At 43.6% G+C, this 20,919-nt stretch overlaps 1 protein-coding gene across 1 annotated transcript in view; it reads left to right on the plus strand.

Moving 5' to 3' along the window:
- The window catches only part of TRIM2 (tripartite motif containing 2), a 126,002-nt gene that overhangs the window by 89,460 nt on the left and 15,623 nt on the right, over window positions 1-20,919 (plus strand). Inside the window, exons 15-16 of the mRNA XM_084856295.1 lie at window positions 13,629-13,703; window positions 14,296-14,410. Of these exons, the coding sequence (XP_084712421.1) occupies window positions 13,629-13,703; window positions 14,296-14,410 (190 nt within the window). The remainder of the gene's footprint in view (window positions 1-13,628; window positions 13,704-14,295; window positions 14,411-20,919) is intronic.

Here is a 20,919-nt window from a genome sequence, read left to right on the forward strand (position 1 = left end):
TTTCAGAAAAGTAACTTAATTGTACCCCTCATCTGAACATGGTTTGCAGAATTATAAAATGCTCTGATGAGGCTTCAGATGATTGCAATTCTTTTCTGAAATATATGAATTCATATTTTGGGCCCTCCTCTGAAATGCTATGCTATCACTATAATGCATCTTCTGCCATCTCATATGCTTTTTATATTTTTACAAATATGCAAAATACACAAAATGTACAAATTTAATAAAAATAATTCCTATAATATCTTCAAACTATAAATTATTTGTACAATAATTTGTACGAATAAATTATTTGTACCGCTATTCACAACAAAGAAAAAAAATACAGAAGGTTGAATAGCTGAAAATTATAATTCAATATGTTACACTTTCTCATGAGTCTCTCAGTATTACCTCCCCTTTGGTTTCTCAAATAATAAGTAATCTGACACATGACTGCAATATGAGATATCTTTAAATACCATTATGAAAGGAGAGAATTATTTTTCCCAATTAATGGCTATATATATATATATCTTACCTGCTGTTTATAAAGTAATTACTAGCTCTAAATCAAATTCTGGTACTATATTCTTCAAATAACATGGTATAACCATGTTGGGATCTACTGGTAAAGAGTGGTCTGTAATTTAATCAGATATCTTGTTCACCCCTCTCCAGATTTGATTGATAACTAGACATGCCCAGAACATATGAAACAAATCAGTAGGTGATGTAGAACACTGCCAATACACATTGTATCTTATATTATAAATTAGAGATATCCTAGGAAGTGTAAGATACCATTGAAACTGAAATCAGACTAGGTGGAACATTTTTTCAAATCCATACCCATTCATTTTGTGGAATAGGTTGAGTTGGATCTTTTTCCCATTTCTTCTTAAAATGCTAGTTTTCATCTTATATATTTAATATTTGATATTTGATAAATGTTACTGATAAACCTCTAACTTACACCCATTGATATTTCTAATTCAAACAGGGTCTCAGGGCACCCAGTGATCTGAGTTTTCCAGAAAATTTTGAATTGGGGTCATTTGCATAGAAAAGTTTGCCCATCCCTAGAGCAGGGATGGGCAACTTGTGGCCCTCCAGAAGTTTTGGCTAAATCTCCCGTCATCCCTCGCTATTGATTATGCTGGCTAGAGCTGATGGGAACTGTAGACAAAAACATCTGGAGGATCACAAATTTCCCTAGACAGATCTAATTTAGCATGTTTATTTTACTTGTATTTAGTAAACAAAGCTAAAAAAGTACCCCATTTTAATTTTTAGCCCAATACATCACAAGTATTTGACCTGAAATACTGGGGGGGGGGGGGAGGGAATAAAGCCTACTTAATGTGATTGAAATATTATATTACGTAGAAATTTTTATGGAATATTTGTACAATTTTAAGACAATAGTATGTACTTCCCTTACATTGTTTAAATTTAAGAAAAAACAAAGGTACCAGGTTTGGATAACATGTTGCAGGGCTGGTGCCATAGTGCATATCCAACCCCCACTTGGGGGTTATCATGTCATGTGAACCCAGTAAGTGTAGGTTATGCAAGGGTTAAACAGATCATGGTTTATACGAGGGTTCACATAATCCACCCTTGCCAGATTCGCACACCACAACACTCGCTGACTGGGGATTGTATATTCAAAATGGCGGCTGCACACATCCTGTGTGTGCTGCAACCTCACTATGGGTTAAATAACCCAAGATGGGCTGTCATGTTGTGTGAACAGCCCCACTAATTTTAGGATCCCAAAGAACTGCGTGACCACAGAGTTCAGCTGTCTTCCACTGAGATTGTTGGGGCATCTTCAGTTTCGCTGTCACTATTTATTAGTTCCATTTCACTCTGAGACATATACAGTCAGGGCCAGAAATATTGGAACAAGGATAACTGTTTTGGCAGTTGGCCTCTGTATACCACCACATTGAAGTTGAAAGGAAACACACCCAGATGGGAGGGAAGTCAGGACTTTCAGCTGTAATTCAAGGGGGTTGACAAAAGTGGGGCACTAACCATTCAGGAAGGACAGCCAGTGGCATACACACACACCCATCGTTGGTGGCTCATAAGTAATGGAACAAACTAACATCATTTTAAACTGAAGGATCGCCTTTAATAGCTGGATGAAAATCCTTTGCAGTCAATGACTGCCTGAAGTCTGGAACCTATGGACGTGACCAAATGCTGAGTTTCCTCCCTTGAGATGCTTTGCCGGGCCTTTACCGTAGCTGCCTTCAGCTGCTGCTTGTTTGTGGGTCTTTCTGTCTTCAGTCTTGTCTTCAGTAAGTGAAAAGCATGCTCTGTTGGGCTGAGATCAGGCGACTGACTTGGCCATTGAAGAACATCCCACTTCTTTGCCTTGAGAAACTGTTGGGTAGCTTTTGCTGTATGTTTTGGGTCATGATCCATCTGCAATATGAAGCGGCGTCCTATCAGTGCGGCAGCATTCGGCTGAATCTGAGCAGAAAGTATAGCCCTATACACTTCAGAATTCATCCTGCTGCTTTTATCAGCAGTCAGGTCGTGAATAAACACCAGTGACCCGGTTCCATTGGCAGCCATACATGCCCATGCCATAACACTGCCTCCACCATGTTTGACAGATGATGTGGCATGCTTTGGATCATGAGCTGTTCCTTTCCTTCTCCATACTTTTCTCTTCCCATCATTCTGGTGCAAGTTAATCTTGGTCTCATCAGTCCAAAGAATCTTATTCCAGAACTGGGCAGGCTGTTTTAGGTGTTTGCTGGCAAAGGCTAATCTGGCCTGTGGGTTCTTGAGCGTTACCAGTGGTTTGTACCTTGTTGTGAAGCTCTGTATTTACATTCATGAAGCTGTCTCTTGACTGTCGATGTTGAGAATGGCATGCCTACCTCCTCAAGAGCGTTCTTGACCTGGCTAGATGTTGTGAAAGGATTCCTCGTCAGCATGAGCAGAATTCTGCGGTCATCCCCTTTAGTTGTCTTCCGTGGTCTTCCAGGCCTTTTGCTGTTGCTGAGCTTGCCAGTTAATTCCTTCTTTTTCAGGATGTTCCAAACTGTTGTATTGGCCACTCCCACTGCTTTTGCTATCTCTCTGATGGGTTTATTTTGTTTCCTCAGCCTAATGATGGCCTCCTTCACTCTCATGGACACCTCTTTGGACCTCATGTTGGGAGTTCCAGTGAACAGCTACCAAATGCAAATGTAACACTCAAAACCACCTCCAGGCCTTTTATCTGCTTGATTGGTCATGGGGTATGTCAGCCATTCGTTCCATTACTTATGAGCCACCAAGGATGGGTGTGTGTGTATGCCACTGGCTGTCCTTCCTGAATGGTTAGTGCTCCACTTTTGTCAAATTACAGCTGAAAGTCCTGACTTCACTCCCATCTGGGTGTGTTTCCTTTCAACTTCAGTGTGGTGGTGTACAGAGGCCAACTGCCAAAACAGTTATCCTTGTTCCAATATTTCTGGCCCTGACTTTGTGTGTGTGTGTGTGTGTGTGTGTGTGTATTTCAATGACATATATGTATCGTCTCACATACTTGTGAAGGAAAATCACCTGAAAGACATTAATTACAACTTTGAAACTCCCAAGCTTGCCTACCATTATATTTGCAATTGACATATATTCATTTTTATTAATAAATGCATAAAGCATATTTTTTTCTGTCAAAATTAAGCACTGGAAAATTTTCCACCCCACATCACTGGAGACATGATATTCCCTAATTAGAGTTCTAACAACATGCCTCAAGGGGGGGAGGGGCTATTTCTGCCTGATATGCAAGCTTTTCATATACAGGGAGATTTGGCTTTTTTTTCTTCTTTTTTTTACACAAGGAAGCTCTCAAACATGTGGGTCCCCGATCTGCAGTTGGAAGTGGTACATTTGAATTAACCCTTAATATTCTTCTAGCATACCAACAAATTTCAGTGTAGTCGTTTTTTAAGATGATATATGTTAAAGTGTGTTGCCCACATGCAACCGAATTCATGCCTTATGCATAGACCAGGAAGATGCCTCCTCAAAAAAACACCAAGCCCCTCTGTGTCAGTATTCAGAGATACCAGTTCAGCTCAGCAAGTGTTAAAACCTTTATACTTTGTTCAGCCTTTGAGGAATTGCTGAGCCACACCCAGAACAATTTGAACTAGCAGTGGCATCTGACTCATCTGAGCCCAACCAAGAAAACAAACCTCTTTGTGCTTGGAGGCTTTAATGGTGTGGCTAGAGTGACTAAAACTGTGTGCATGCTGACTTTGCAAGTGTAATGGCCTCTCCTCACCCTGAAGATGCATAATCTTTTGACTTTTGTGTCCCACACCAAGCCATCTGTGATATGGAGCATAATAATAAAAACACTGACTTGTATCTTTTTGGAAATTAGTGAGCTTTCAACTGGAGACTTAAACAAACAATCTCATAATAATTAATTTACATAAGACTTTTGTACAAAGGTGTTTTTAAAACCTTTGTCTTGTTACTCTTCACCTCAGTACTAAAAACTATGTAGTCACTTTCATTTACAGGAACTGAGGCTGAACATGACTTGGTTCAAGTAATCTCTACTGAAGCTGTGGCAGATCAGATATTTAAACCTACCAAGCCAGGCATGGTCCAAAATCCAACAATATTCTCTTATTGGTATAGATGCTAACAGCCAAATTAAGCTACTATAAATAATTACATACCTAAAGATGTTGTATTCAGGTCTTGTTTGTATTACATAGACTTCTCCAACCACCTGCTTGTAAATCACAGACTTGGAAAGAACCATCCTCTCATAAATCAAGTCAACAAATGAATCAATCATATATAGTGTAAGAATTGTACTTGGAACAATAGCTCTGTATTAGCCTAGCCAAATACAGATAAAGAAAGGCAGAATACCACGGAAACAGCCTATCTGACTTAGGGGAGAATTCCTTTGTGATTCCAAATATGGCAATCAGTTAGATCTTGACTGTGACCTAATCCTAGCTCAAATGAATGTGGATGCATGTGTGCATGCAGGCATGTGCATGTGCATGCAGCCCCCTGGCACTGTCAGATGTGGCCTTCAGGCCAAAACAGTTGTGCACCTCTGCTTTCCACATTTCCGTGGGATTTCATTGTTTCAGTCAATTTTACCCAGACTGTAGTGTCAGCCAATGCGGGCTAATTGACAGAAGTACTGGTTACACTTGGGGTCAACTTTGCAATATCTAGCAAGCTCATTGGGTGGACCTGGGCAGGTCACAATTTCCTAACCTGCCACATAGGCTTCTGAGAATAAAATGGAATAGTTCCATATATGTCACCCTGAGCTCCCTGGAAGTGTGATTTTATATCTAAATTGTGACAGATATATATGTACGACAAGCTTCTAGAATGTATTGTCTTAAGTGAAAGAAGTCTGTGGGCTTGTGTTGTCACCGTTTCCAAAAGCCTGTCTATTATGAACTTGTTGTACAAAGAATTTGAGCATTGTGAATAAGTAACTCCACGAAGCAGAAAACTTAAGATGTGGCTGTTTCCAAGAATGCTCTCATTTTGGAGAGAGAAAAGGGTGGACCTCCAAACTGCACATTGTTTTATTTTGGATGCAGCCTGGAGAATTTAAGCAGATGCTGGCAAGTTTACCCTTGCTCCTTTGCCTTCTTGCTGTGCTTCCCCCAGCTGACTTTCTCCCTAATTTTACATTTCCCTAAATATTGCTCCAATGGTGACTGACATTTCTTGTTCTGTTGGTGGTGGTGATTCCAGTTCGAAGGTGGCAACTTTCTAAAAATGTAATTATAAGACACGTGTGGCTTGTTTGTCCTGCAGTCCAGACAACTGGATATGCCTGGTGGATCTTAGGGTTATTACTTTTTTTTCCTCTGTCAGAGCTTTTGTACCTTTTAATACATGCATAACAGGTAACGTTTATCCCATCCTTGAATCTCCATGGTGGGAACAGGTTGAGCTGGAGTATGGGATTTCTACCTGCATTTGTGAGAGATACTTTTGTCAGATGCAGGAGCTCTGCCAGAAAAAAAAGTTGGCAAGCTTATTGGCTTCTTCAGTGGAAAGGGAGGGCCTAGGGCATTTGGAGTTAACAGCAGACTGCATCAAGACTAGCCAGGACATGAACAGTTCTGTGTGAGATGATCAGCCTTGGGTTTGGGTTGCTGGGGGTGTGGGGTGGAGTGGAGGGGGCAGGGAGTAAGTACATTTCAATCGAAGCTGGTATACAGGAGAGAGAAGGAACCATTAATAAAACCATAGGATGGCAGGAACACAGGTAAACACTCAAACATATAAAAGACAATGCACAGGACTTGGAGAAATAAGGCTCAAGCTAGATGTGCAGGACAGCCACACTTATGTTTGCATGTCTGCCCCATTTGCATTTATGTTGGGGTAGTCTTTTATCCAAAAGGGGCTTTGGACATCTAGCTTGGGCCTAAAGAAAAGCTGGAATATGAAAGATAGCAGTGCAAGGAGTACAGGGAACCTTTGTTAGTCTGCAGTGTTTATACCGTGAACGGGCATTTTTAGTTAGGATCTGCAGTTTAAGGATGTTGATGTTTTGTCCTTACAGTAATAGCTGGAAGAAATGGCTTCATTTTTTCACAATCCATGCTTCCAGATAGCTATTCAACTACTGTTGAGACTGAGGATCCCAGTCAAAGCTAGCTTCCTTTAACATAATTATAGCATGATGTAACCAGTTTTCTTCAGGCTACAGAATAACATTAGTACCTTGGTGACACAGTAGATTTCCACTAAAATATGGCAGTGGGTAGCTTTCCAAATATGTTCGGTCTGCTGGGCCAATACCTTATTGTTGTTCCCTCTGTGTATCTTGTATAGATTCTTCATCTCTTTACGACTGCTGTTAAGCAGGAAATCTGAGCAGTCCCTTCAGAATTAATCACTACTGGGCAACTGCCCTTCTTTCCTGTGGCTCATCTAAGTCTTTGTTCAATTTGAAACAGTAAATTTCAAGCTTCTCAGTTTAGTCTATAGTTTGGAAAAGGGCCTCTCTTCCTAAAAGGATGTAGTTTCTCCTTGAGAGATTGAAGTAAGGCATGTTATCTGGATGGAAGTCAGTTTGCCAGATGTTGAGAGGGAGAGAGGGTTGCTGTGCACTTCGACAGAAACAAAAGCCCGTATATACAGTCAGGGCCAGAAATATTGGAGCAAGGATAACTGTTTTGGCAGTTGGCCTCTGTACGCCACCACACTGAAGTTGAAAGGAAACACACCCAGATGGGAGCAAACTCAGGGCTTTCAGCTGTAATTCAAGGGGGTTGACAAAAGTGGGGCACTAACCATTCAGGAAGGACAGCCAGTGGCATACACACACACCCATCGTTGGTGGCTCATAAGTAATGGAACAAACCAACATCATTTCAAACTGAAGGATCGCCTTTAATAGCTGGATGAAAATCCTTTGCAGTCAATGACTGCCTGAAGTCTGGAACCCATGGACATGACCAAATGCTGAGTTTCCTCCCTTGAGATGCTTTGTCAGGCCTTTACTGCAGGCAGCTGCCTTCAGCTGCTGCTTGTTTGTGGGTCTTTCTGCCCTCAGTCTTGTCTTCAGTAAGTGAAAAGCATGCTCTATTGGGCTGAGATCAGGTGACTGACTTGGCCATTGAAGAACATCCCACTTCTTTGCCTTGAGAAACTGTTGGGTAGCTTTTGCTGTATGTTTTGGGTCATTATCCATCTGCAGTATGAAGCGGCATCCTATCAGTTTGGCAGCATTTGGCTGAATCTGAGCAGAAAGTATAGCCCTATACACTTCAGAATTCATCCTGCTGCTTTTATCAGCAGTCAGGTCGTCAATAAACACCAGTGACCCGGTTCCATTGGCAGCCATACATGCCCATGCCATAACACTGCCTCCACCATGTTTGACAGATGATGTGGTATGCTTTGGATCATGAGCTGTTCCTTTCCTTCTCCATACTTTTCTTTTCCCATCATTCTGGTACAAGTTAATCTTGGCCTCATCAGTCCAAAGAATCTTATTCCAGAACTGGGCAGGCTATTTTAGGTGTTTGCTGGCAAAGGCTAATCTGGCCTTTCGGTTCTTGAGTGTTACCAGTAGTTCGCACCTTGTTGTGAAGCCTCTGTATTTACATTCATGAAGCTGTCTCTTGACTGTCGATGTTGAGAATGACATGCCTACCTCCTCAAGAGCGTTCTTGACCTGGCTAGATGTTGTGAAAGGATTCCTCGTCAGCATGAGCAGAATTCTGCGGTCATCCCCTTTAGTTGTCTTCCGTGGTCTTCCAGGCCTTTTGCTGTTGCTGAGCTTGCCAGTTAATTCCTTCTTTTTCAGGATGTTCCAAACTGTTGTATTGGCCGCTCCCAATGTTTTTGCTATCTCTCTGATGGGTTTATGTTGTTTCCTCAGCCTAATGATGGTGTCCTTTACTCGCATGGACACCTCTTTGGACCTCATGTTGGGAGTTCCAGTGAACAGCTACCAAATGCAAATGTAACACTCAGAACCACCTCCAGGCCTTTTATCTGCCTGATTGGTCATGGGGTACCCAGGAAACAGGTCACACCTGGCCATGCAGCTGCTTGTCAGCCATTCGTTCCATTACTTATGAGCCACCAAGGATGGGTGTGTGTGTATGCCACTGGCTGTCCTTCCTGAATGGTTAGTGCCCCACTTTTGTCAACCCCCTTGAATTACAGCTGAAAGTTCTAACTTCGTTCCCATCTGGGTGTGTTTCCTTTCCACTTCAGTTTGGTGGTGTACAGCTACCCAAGAGTTTCTCAAGGCAAAGAAGTGGGTTGTTCTTCAATGGCCAAGTCATTCACCTGATCTCAGCCCAGTAGAGCATGCTTTTCACTTACTGAAGACAAGACTGAAGGCAGAAAGACCCACAAACAAGCAGCAGCTGAAGGCAGCTGCCTGCAGTAAAGGCCCGACAAAGCATCTCGAGGGAGGAAACTCAGCATTTGGTCATGTCCATCGGTTCCAGACTTCAGGCAGTCACTGACTGCAAAGGATTTTCATCCAGCTATTAAAGGCGATCCTTCAGTTTGAAATGATGTTGGTTTGTTCCATTACTTATGAGCCACCAACGATGGGTGTGTGTGTATGCCACTGGCTGTCCTTCCTGAATGGTTAGTGCCCCACTTTTGTCAAACCCCTTGAATTACAGCTGAAAGCCCTGAGTTTGCTCCCATCTGGGTGTGTTTCCTTTCAACTTCAATGTGGTGGTGTACAGAGGCCAACTGCCAAAACAGTTATCCTTGCTCCAGTATTTCTGGCCCTGACTGCAATTGGCTTGGAAACCTCTTAAGAACTCTTGTGACTTAGAATTGATGCATAGTTACAAGTATTAGGATTCAATACTAAACATATATATAGAAAGTAAGTTCTTTTACAACTCAGTTGGGTTACTTTTCATTAGACATGCTTAGGATTGGACTGTGAAAGTCGCATCATTTCAAGCCATTATTCCAAAGCATTCTTTTTGCTAATAATATACTCTGATGATGAAATTCCAGTTATCAGCAAATAATGTCCTATGAAAAGGAGAACCAGGATTTGGTGCCAGGTGAAACATACGGAGGTAGAGGATTGTGGAGATGCAAAATCATACCTTTCTGTAGCTTTTGGTTAGATTCTTAAACTCTCCCTTTTGCTGCCTTGTCTCTTTTAAAATTGGACTGGTGTATGTAGAATACTGAGATAGTCATCTACCCCTCAGGCTCAGCCAGCAAGCACAGTTGTGGAGCCACTGAAGTTTCATTCTTTTAAAAGCATACAAATGTTCCCTTCATAATTTCATCTTACTATAAAAGAAATACTTTGCCTAGATTAATTATTTTCTCTTTGCTAGCTGTAAAGCTTCCCAGCTGGCCCCCAAACCCAGAAAACCCCTTAGTTTTCTGCAGTTACATATATATTGGCATGAACATAATTAATTGAATAAGAAAATAAGAGTTACATACTCTTCTAAAAAAAATGGATGCTCTGAAATAGAGTATCAGTATGTTGTTGATCAAAGTCTTAATAACAATGTTATCCCCACAAAAGGAGAAACATGGTGTGGATAAAACAAAACCTTGATTTCATGGAACCATGAGAGCTGCAGGAAAGTAGATAGGTTCTCTGCTCAAAGACAACGTGTGTGAACCACTTGGCAGATCCCAGTGTATTAATCTGGGTACTATAGTTGGTGTGGTGCAAATACAGAGCAGACGCTCTGTAAGAGCTGATTGCGGAATAACAGCTACAGGCAATTTCTTGTAGACCAAATTATGTTGGCCAACTGGTGTTTAATGCTGAAGCAAGCTTTAGAGTCGTACAGCCTAGACATGGATGTTGCTTTTCCTGGAGTTTATCCAGTCATGCCTGCAGACTTTTCAGCCAGTCTGTCAACTACTAGATATTTCAGTGGAGAAATTCAGTATGCATTTGCATACCTCTGCACATGGAGATTGGGGCTATCCATTGAAATAAAAAGAGCTTTTGTAGACCCCGCACTGATAACAACAGCTAGATTGGCATGCTTGTGCATAGACCTCCTTCAATTATATAAAATAGTTTTCTGGATTTGACTAGTAACATTTCAAGGTGACTCGTTTTAGTTTTGTAGGAGTCTGTCTGTATTTTTGGTCCCCTGGGTAGGAAAGAAGATTGCTGCCCATTAGGATGATTGTTTTTTAATGATCACTGCTTAACTGGGCCCTTTTTTGAATGGTTGAGACATAATGATTGCAGCTTCATAAACCATGGTTATGAAGACAGGAATGAAGATAAGGCCTGCCTCCTCTTTCCTTGTCCTTCTCCTTGTGTTCTGGTTTTAGCATTTCAAACCTGGTCAAAGTAACCTACAGTTTGCCATTGACTTGGTTCACACATCACAGCTACCCAGGGTTTAAATACACCCTGGGTAGTTGGGAGTGAACAAGTGTGCTGGCGCCCAGCCGCTCCTGCTGTGCTAAACAGCTCAGATATGCTCTGTCCCTGGGTTGTTGTCTGTGATGTACAAACTAGGAATTCTGGGCTGTTGGGGGAGGAACAACCCAGGCTTCTAACCTGTGGTTTGTTCTTGGGTCACAAGTCTGGGTTGTTCCTCCCAATGACCCCGAATACCTGGTTCACATGTCACAGAATGTCCTTGGGTTGTTTAGTGCTGCAGGGGCGGGTGGGTGGGTGGAGCCAGCACGCTCTCTTAATCCCACTTGTTCATGGCTACCATGACGTATAAATCGGGCTTTATGTCCAAAATAGGACATCGCGGCTTAATGTTAGATCGCTAACCAGGATCTGAAATCACATTTTTATCCTGGTTAGTAAATCAATGTTAACAACATTAAGCCACGGGTTCATGTTTCAGACATTAAAAAAAATGTTTTGCAAATACTATAAGAAACCAAAAACAAAAAAAGGATGGGGAGAACCACAAAAGAGAAAAAAAGAGCAAATATATTATAAAACATATCCATGCACAATAATCATTTACATCACCCTTGATATAAAAAGAAAAAGAGGGAAAAAGAAGGACTTAGCACTTCCATTTCAAATATATATGTTAATATAAGCAGAAGCACATTGCCCACAAGGAATTAATTTGGCAAATTTATGAATAGCTAAGGTGTTTGGTTTGTATGGTTGTTAGGACTCAGGAATGTGGCTAGGGTATACTTTAATATGTCCTTATGCCATAGCTGGATCGTTTCCCTGGCTGAATAAATGTTAAGAGTGGTATAGCCTTAAAATTTAACAGGGGATACTTTGGGTGGCTGGTCTTAAGGGACATTGGTTTGGTTTCTAGCCAGTGCATACCTTAGGGCTTATATTTTCATAGCCAAAACCACAATCATAAACTTTCTTATTTGGAAGTAAGGCCCATTGATTTCATTGGAACATGTTGCCAAGTTTGCGTTCTTAGGATTACAGTGAGGTTTGTATAAACCTTTCTACTAAACTCTTAAACCAAGTTGTTCAACAAGGTTTCTGATCAGAACACTTAAAAGTATTGGGGTTTGGAAGGCTGGAATACAAGACTGATTTTCTGTATTCGACTGAAAAAATAGGAGAGCAGCTCTGTAAAGATATACTTGTACTAGGGCGCCTTTTGAAAGGCTTCACCATAAAAGGAGATGTGGACAGAGTGGGAGCTGTAAGTACTTGTCGGTGAGTCAACAGAACAGAACCTTAGCAATGTAGCTTGCATGATGTGTTGTGAACTGTTCTCAGACTTCAGTTGGAACACTAAATACAATGTACCTACCCCACCCAATAGGCTATGCATTATAAATATTATACGCACTTTATGGTGCTGATAATTGAATTTCTTGGCAGCTTAGGAGCATGTAAGGTAACTGTTTAGCCAATTGTGCTTTTTCTTAGTGAGTTAATGCTGACTTGTGGGTGACAGTAGCAGCTGATGAAACCATGAAAAGGTGTGGGAACTCTCCAGTCATTCTTGAATGTTGGAAGGATAATTGCAAGCATGCAATAATTGCACTATTAATTGCAATAGACCTGGCTTGCACATAACACTAAACCATGGTTTAATTAACCCATGGTTTGTTACCCTACCCATGGTTTGTCTGACAGACAAACAAACTGCAGGCTGTTTTCTCAGTTCCTGTGTTGTTTGTTTTCCTTCTCCTTTGCTCCCTCCCTCCCTGTATCCTCAATGCCTTTGTAGCATAAATAAAACCATACTATTAAAACTTTTTTTTAAAAGGGCATATGGGGACCATTGAAAGGGGTAACTGTATGGAAGAGCAGGTTGCACATCAAAGGGTTTGCCAAAACAAGGGTCTGATTGGCGTGGGGTCTTCAAGCAGTGTGAGGTTCCAGGAGGATGTCTGTAATATAACTAGAGCCTATTATTACCTCTACTTCCATGGCTCAGTGGTGCACATGCTTTGCATGCAGAAGGTTCCAGGTTCAACCACTAGCTTCTCCAGGTAGGGCTGGAAAAACTTGAGTCTGAAACCCTGGAGAGCTGCTGCCAGTCACTGTCAACAACTGACTGGTGGACCAATGTTCTGACTTAGTATAAGGCAGTGTCCCAGGTTCCTATTACTTTAAAAGCCATTAGTTTATAGAAACAGCACAGCCCAGGTGTAATCAGAGATGACTCAAAGCAATAAGCTGCTGTCCGGCCAGATACCATCTGATACTATGTCCGGCCAGAAGTCCCTGTAAAGAAGGAATAGTAAAAATAGACCTCTGTCACAATGGCAAGGGTTGAAGTGGAAAACCCCACCTGGAATTTGTGAAAATTGCACAATGGGGGACGGGTGTCCCAATCCACATTCTATACTGGGAGTCTTCATGGAAAGAATCTCATCGCAAAACTCTTCACATGATCCACTACCTCAACCCTGATCCCCTGAACACCCAGTTGTCTGAGACCACATCCCACCACCACCATTGGAAGGAACCTGATTTTGTACTTCTGGAATTTTAATGGAGGAGTTTAAACATTAAAAGAGTTTAGGGAACAATCATACTTTGGCCAGATTCCTGATTTATCATCCAAGGCTAAGCCTGTTTAAAGCTGACTATATGTTATTTCTGAAGATGAAAAAAAATGTATACAGTCAAAATCAAATATAGAGATGAAGAAGTTAATATTGTTTAGGTTCTGGTTCTTCTCTTCCTTCAGTTCTCAGATTATTGCCAGAAGAAAAGGAGCTTAGAGGAAAGCATTGAGAAATCAAAAATTGGACGTCAAGATACTGTAAGTTTTATTGTTAGAAAGATCTAGAAGGAATTACAATCTGAAAACTTTAGGATATTGGATGAAATGGGTTTTTTAAGTGTGAGACAGGGAGGGAATGATCTGACCTGCGTTATCTTTTCTGAAAAACAGCTCTGCACTACTGCTGATACTTGTATATTATATTGAGTGGAGTGGAGGATGGGACACACAAAAATGGGACTAAAAGTTGGTCTGCTTTTTAAAAAAAATATGCGCTTCTTCCTGCAAGTTGCTGCACTTGCCAATAAAGCTAAATATTCAGGGTGAGGCATGCCTGCTTCTGTATGAGAATATTCTCACAAACTTGATGTTGCAGGGATGCTATTACAGTGTTGTAATACTGCCATGGCAATACAGAAACAACCTACTTTAACTACAGTAGGCAGGAACAATGTCGCCCTGCCCTCAGAGCCCAAATACATACTGATATAATGCCTGTCCTATCATATCAATGGATCTGGTGCTTGCATTTTTAGAGGAAAAAGGGGGTAGAGTACAACAGTTGTCTTGCATTGTAATTGCTACCTTTTAAGATTATTTTTTGGATTCTCCCAAAATAAAATGAACCTAGGCAGAACGTGCTGCGCTAACAAAGGAGCTTACAGCCCTTCGACAGAAGAAGGACCAACTAAAGACAGAAATAGATAAATATAAAGAATGTGATCCAGATATTGTTGAAGAAATCCGTAAGTTGTATCTAGATTTGCTTTAATGTACTGTGTATTTTTTTACAGAGAATAACTGAAATTTATACCAGTTTTAGTACCGCATGAGAGCCTCCTAAAACTGAGAGGTGGTATATAAATACAGTTGCTATTCACACAAAAAGGCAATAATTCAATTAATGTGGCAGTGGCAGAGGAGCATCTGATATGTAGAGGAGTAACCACATATTTGAGTGATAATAAACATTATAGGCATATTATTAATGGGCTATGACATATGTGGAGTTTCTCCTAAGCATTTCACAAGAGCAGCCCTGCTGGATCATACCAAAAGTTAATTTAGGGCATCCCAGGGACTATAGGATTTTTTGGAGTTCCCTTCCCCAGGCTGCAGAGACTGCTACAACCTCCGGAGTGGGACTCTGGGTGTGTTTGCATGACACGCTAACCCATGACATCATGGTCGGAGGCCTTTTTTTCCAGTGCCTTTCCCCTTGCTTGTGGCTGTTGGAAGGTCTCAAGCCATGAGTCACTTAACCTGAACTTGAAGGTTAATATCTACCTGAGTAAGGTGGGAGGGTTCTCTAGGAGATGTATTGCCTTGTCTTTGTCTCCTCCCCCTACTCTCCTATTCTTCTTCCTACTTCCTCCTGCAAGGGATGCTGACCATGAGGCTGACCTCAGCCAGCTTACCTCGAGATGTAAGCTTGTTGTATCTCAAGTAAAGTCCGTTTTTAACCCACCACTCAAGTGTGTTTTGTCTACACCCGTGGCTACTGACAGGGGGCTGATTTGGACTTCAGGTTATGTGGTCCAGCCAGCCAATAAAGAAGAAAAAGGCTTTGGCAAGGAATCACCCGGAAACCTGTGAGTACTGCCCATCAAATAGACAAGGGAGAGAAAAATCTTGGAGGATGTAATGAAGGCTGAAGTAAATGTACATGCAACCATGGAAAAACTAGGCACCGGGAACTACCAGATATGGAGGTTCAAGATGGAAATGGTGCTAGTGAAAGAGGGCTTGCGGGAGGTTCTGGAAGTGGCTCGCCCCGCAGAAAACCCCCAAGACTGGGACAAAAGGGACAGAAAAGTAAGGGCAACAATTGCTCTATCACTCCAAAATGACCAGTTGCTCCACATCAGAAATGAGAAAACAGCTAAGCAAATGTGAGGCTCTGGGAATAGTGCACCAGCCTACCAGCATAAATACAAAGCTCTTCTTGAAGATGAAGCTGTTTAAAATGAGGCTCGAGAAAGGAGCCAGCTTGCCAAGCCGTGTAAATGCAATCTTGTTGCATCTTGTTGAGGAGCAATCTTGTTGAGGAGCTGCAGCAATCTTGTAGCAAACTGCAGCAAACCTCAGCAGTCTTGTTGAGGAGCTGCAGGCAATTGGCTCAGAGACCCCAGAGGAGGATGTTGTGGCCATCATTTTGTGCAGCCTAGATGACTCCTATGAACCCCTCGTAACAGACTTGGAAGCGCATCCTGAAGCAGAGCTAAAACTGGACTATGTAAAGGCCAGGCTGGTTAGTGAGTGGAATCGCGGGATGGAAAAGATGGCTGACGCCTCATGTAGGAGGACAAAGGCTAGGCCAGAAACAAAGGCCACGAGGGAATCAGAACAAGCCCTTAAAGCAAAGACAAAGGTACGCCACAGATGTGGGGCCAAGACACATTTCAAGAGAGATTGTCCCTAAGACGGCCACAAGAGGGAGCCAAAGAGCAACAGGGCAAGGCAGAGTAAACTGTGAGCCACAAGGGGCCCATTCCTGCCGGTCTGTTAACCTTGGCGTAGCCAGACCTCAGAGGCACAACCTAGTTTGGGTACTGGACTCAGGAGCTAGCAGCCACATGACTAGTCAGAAGGAGTTCTTTTAGGAATTGGATCACCAAGAGCAGGGTTACGTCTACCTGGCTAATGGGAAACAGATAAAAGTTTCGGGAATAGGAGAAGGCACCATAGACTGTATAGCACCACCGGATGGTGGGAAAACAAAACTAACAGAAGGGAACTTGCTCTCAGTAAGAAAGCTTACAGCAGATGGATTTGTCCTAATTTTCAAAGGGGTTGAATGCCAAATCTCCAGAGAAGGAAGGTTGTGGGGCAATGCCATGGTAAGAAACTATATGTATGAGATTGCTGGCAGCAGAGAAGAGACCAAGGGGGCAGACCACACACCCCACGCATCCACCTCTGGCACAGACGCATGGGGCACAGAAGCATGGAGGCAGTGAAGGAGTTGGTGACCAAGGAATTTACTGCAGACTTACAGATCCCAGCGTGCAGGTCAAGCATGAGCTGTGTGTGCTGCATCAAGATCAAGCCCACGCGAGCCACTGCCAAGGGCAAGCAAGAGCAGAGCTAAAGAACCATTGGAGCTCATCCACTCCTACCTCTGTGGACCAATGGAGGCGATAACCCTTAGAGGGGGTAAGTACTTCCTCACCTTCATTGATGATTATTCCCGGTTCACAACAGTGTACATCATCAAGCGTAAGGACCAAGCACTGAGCAAGCTGAAGGAGTCTGTTGCAGCAACCAAGAACAAATTCCTCAAGACATTGGGCGCCATTCATACCTACAATGGAGGGGGGTACATCAGAAGAGAGATGGAAGCGTACCTCCGGGCCCAAGGCATCGCACACCAAAAGACAGCTACTCGCCGGAACAGAATGGCATGGCTGAGAGGCGCAACAGATCACTCCTGGACATGGCAAGAAGCATGCTGTCAGATGCAAATCTACCATTTAAATTCTGGGGAGAGGTGGTGTCCACAGCAGCCTACATACAGAACAGGCTGCCAGCCAGGGCCACTAGTAAAACACTTTTCGAACTGTGGCATGGAGCCAAGCCTAAGGTGGGCCATCTGAGAGTGTTTGGGTGTAAGGCCTATGCTCATATCCCAGAACAGAAAAGGACCAAGCTGGCTGACAGAGCTGTCGAAGGGGTGCTGGCGGGATATAGTCCGTACCATAAAGACTACAGAATTCTTATTCCCCAAGACTGCAGCATCATAGTCAGCCGAAGTGACTATGTTTTTATATTTTATATTGTTTTACTGTGTGCTTTTTGGTTTTAATTTTTGTGAACCGCCCAGAGAGCTTCGGCTATTGGGTGGTATAGAAAATGAATGAATGAATGTGCAGTTCAATGAGACTGCAAGGCCTGGGATTATAGAGCTGATAGAGGTAAACCTGAGCATACCTGAGAATGGAGGAGGGGAGCTCACAGTGCCCGAGGAAGACAAGAGGGAAGCTGACACACCTAATCCCAACTGAGGCCAGTGACACCGGGGAGCCCAAGCTGAACGCAGCAGAGCAGCAGGAACCTAGGAGGTCGGAGAGAGCCACCAAAGGCATGTCACCAGCCAGGTCCCCTACAGGGACTATTTCTTTGCAAGCAGAGCCCAGCAGATCCAAGAGCCAGCGAGTTGGGAAGACATTGCCTCCTTGCCCAAGGATGAGGCAGACAGGTGAAAGAAGGCAGCACAGGAAGAGATGGACTCATTACACGAAATGGGACCTGGACCCTGACTGAACGTCCCCCCCAATCGCAAGGCATTTGGCTACAAGTGGACCTTCAAAGTGAAGCGCAACACAGACAGTGAAGTAGAACACTACAAAGCCAAGTTAGTAGCGAAGGGATACTCTCAAAAGTATGGGGAGGACTACGATGAACCATTTGCCCCAGTGGTAAAGCACACCACCATTAGAGCAGTGCTGAGTATAGCATCCAGCAGGGGGATGCAAGTTAGGCATCTAGACATTAAAACAGCATTCCTGTAAGGTGAAATAGAAGAAGACCTGTACATGATGCAGCTGCCAGGGTTTGCAGATCCAGAAGGGGCAAGGAAAGTGTGCAAACTACACAAAAGCATTACGGACTCAAGCAGGGCCTGGAATGATAAAATTAATGGAGTCCTAGTAAATCTGAGCTTCACCAACGGGAAAGCTGACTCCTGCCTCTATACCAGGCAGAAGGGGGGCAGGTGGGCATACATACTGGTGTATGTGGACGATCTGGTCCTGTGCTATGAGCAGGAAAGCAACAGCATAGAAATTATGCTCAGACTGAAACAGAACTTTGAAATCAAGGACCTGGGTCCAATGACGCACTATTTGAGTATACAGGTCAAGAAGAGGGACAAGGGGAGCTTCCTCCTTAGTCAAAGACAGAAGATCGAGGAGATGCTGCTGGAGTTTGGAATGGCAGAGGCAAATGGGGTCAAGACTCTCATGACCACAGATCACCTGAAGGGGCGAGATGATGACGTCCCACTGCCGGATAATCAGTATCGAAAGGCCATTAGTAAGCTGCTATTCATCGCGACAGTTACCAGGCCAGACTTAGCTGCAGCCATGGGCATCCTGAGCAGGCAAGTGGCCAAGCCATCTCAATGCAACTGGAATGGAGTGAAGCGTGTGATGTGCTACTTGAAAGGTACCATACATACAGAGCTCAAACTTCCCAGCAGCACACATGCAGGGGTGATCGGGTTTGTGGATGCTGACTGGGCGGGCGTTGAGTCAGACCGCAAGTCCACATCAGGAAACCTGTTCACATACAACAGCGGGACTATCAGTTGGGCCAGTAAGAAGCAGGCAGTTGTGGCCATGTCTTCCACAGAAGCAGAATATGTGGCAGCAGCCAGTGCATGTCAGGAAGTGATTTGGCTCAGACAATTATTCACTGACATGGGACTGGAGAACATGCAAGCCACAGTGCTATATGAAGACAATCAGGGATGCCTAAACCTGGCATCGAGTGAGAAACTGAGGCCGTGGACGAAGCACATTGACATTAGCAAGAGGTGATTGAACTGAAGTATTGCCCAACTGAAGAAATGGTGGCAGATGTGCTGACAAAGCCTCTGCCGGGGGAACTGTATCAGCACCACCTGATGGGCATGGGATTAGTACAGTGACCCATTGCCCTCGAGAAGGGGTGTTGGAGGGATTCAGGCCATGGGTCACTTAACCTGAACTTGAAGGATTAATATCTACCTGAGTCAGGTGGGAGCATTCTCTGGAAGATCAAATTGCCTTTTCCTTGTCTCCTCCCCCTACTCTCTTATTCTTCTTCCTACTTCCTCCTGCAAGGGATGCTGACCATGAGGCTGACCTCAGCCAGCTGTTAACTAAAGTCTGTTCTTAACCCATCACTCGAGTATCTTTTGTCTACATCAGTGGCTATTGATAGGGGGCCGATTCAGACTTCAGCGGCAGCCCCTAGCTCCCACCAAGCCCCCCATCCCTGCTCTGTTTGCAATCCTGATAGCAGTTGGAGCCTTCTTTTTTTAATTTTGTGGGCAAAAACAGGGCTGGGATATTTTTCCCCGTATTTTTCCCAGCTGCATTTTATGTGCACAAATGGCCCCTTTAGTTATTTTATAAAGTTCTGTTTTGGTTATTCACAGTTGCACGCTGGCACAATTGCAATTATCCAGAAACATAGGGGATTGCCTTGGCTGTTGTCAGACATATAATGGAACACTCCAGGCTACACTGTAGCAAGGCTGTTTTGACAGCCTTGCACAGTTGATAGGTGGGGAAACAAGGCCCCTAGCAAGCCTGTATCCAGGGCTCAATGCCCTGAACCTTGGTGGTGCCCTGCTAGGAATCCCCACTAGTCTGAGTCCCCTGTACCTGTTCTTAAAGGTGCCTGAGGTGCCACCCCTTTTACTCTTCATATCACAGTAACCACTTCTATTTTGACAGCTGTCAAAGTAGAAGCAGTTGCTTTCTTTGGGGTAGAGAAATGGGGTGGCATGAACTTTTCTATGAAAACGGGGTGCTGGGGACTCAGGGAGGGGTGAATTAGAAGGAGAGGTTTCCCAAAGGTTGGAGTGGTACTTTAAATCCCTGGGGTCTTTGGCTAACTGGATGATCTTGAGAACTTTGACAGGTGGGGAAAGTGTTCAAGATCACCTAGTTAGCTGAGCGCTCCCCCAATTTAAAGTCTTGGCCTGGCCCTTTGAGGTGCGCCCACTCAGTTGCACCCCACCCTGAGTCAGTAGAACCCTGTTTTCATATAAAAGAGTCTTTTTCAAGCAGATCCACTCATTCCCCCCTCCCCTTTCCATTACCCGAGCTGTCAAACTCCCATGTGGCTAATAGAACAAGAGCAAAAAATGGGTGGGATGCACTTTTTATGAAAACAGGGTCCTGCCAACTGGAGGTGGGGGGCACTAGAAGGGGAACTCCCAAAGGCTGAGGCAAGACTTTAAATACTACAGCCTTTCCAGCCCTGTCCCCTTCAGTGACACTCCGTTAGACTGGCTCAGAGGCCTGTCTAGTGGGAAAAAATTAAAAGGAGAACAGAGAGACAAAAATAACCTCCATTGCTCCTCCCACCCTGCCAGAAGGAGTCTGGCAGGTCATAGGAGTCTTGGAAGCCTCTGAGATAGGAGGTTTCCATCTAGCAGGCGGCAGCCTGATAGGGTTGCACCCTTAGGCTATCATCATGCTTCCCACATTGACCAGCCAGATAACTCCAGGAAGCCTATAAGCAGGGCTTGAAGACAACAGCA

This window comes from Heloderma suspectum, chromosome 5 (assembly GCF_057233095.1).
Source record: "Heloderma suspectum isolate Gila_16-S chromosome 5, 16-S_ref, whole genome shotgun sequence".
In the NCBI taxonomy this organism is placed as follows: Eukaryota; Metazoa; Chordata; class Lepidosauria; order Squamata; family Helodermatidae; genus Heloderma; species Heloderma suspectum.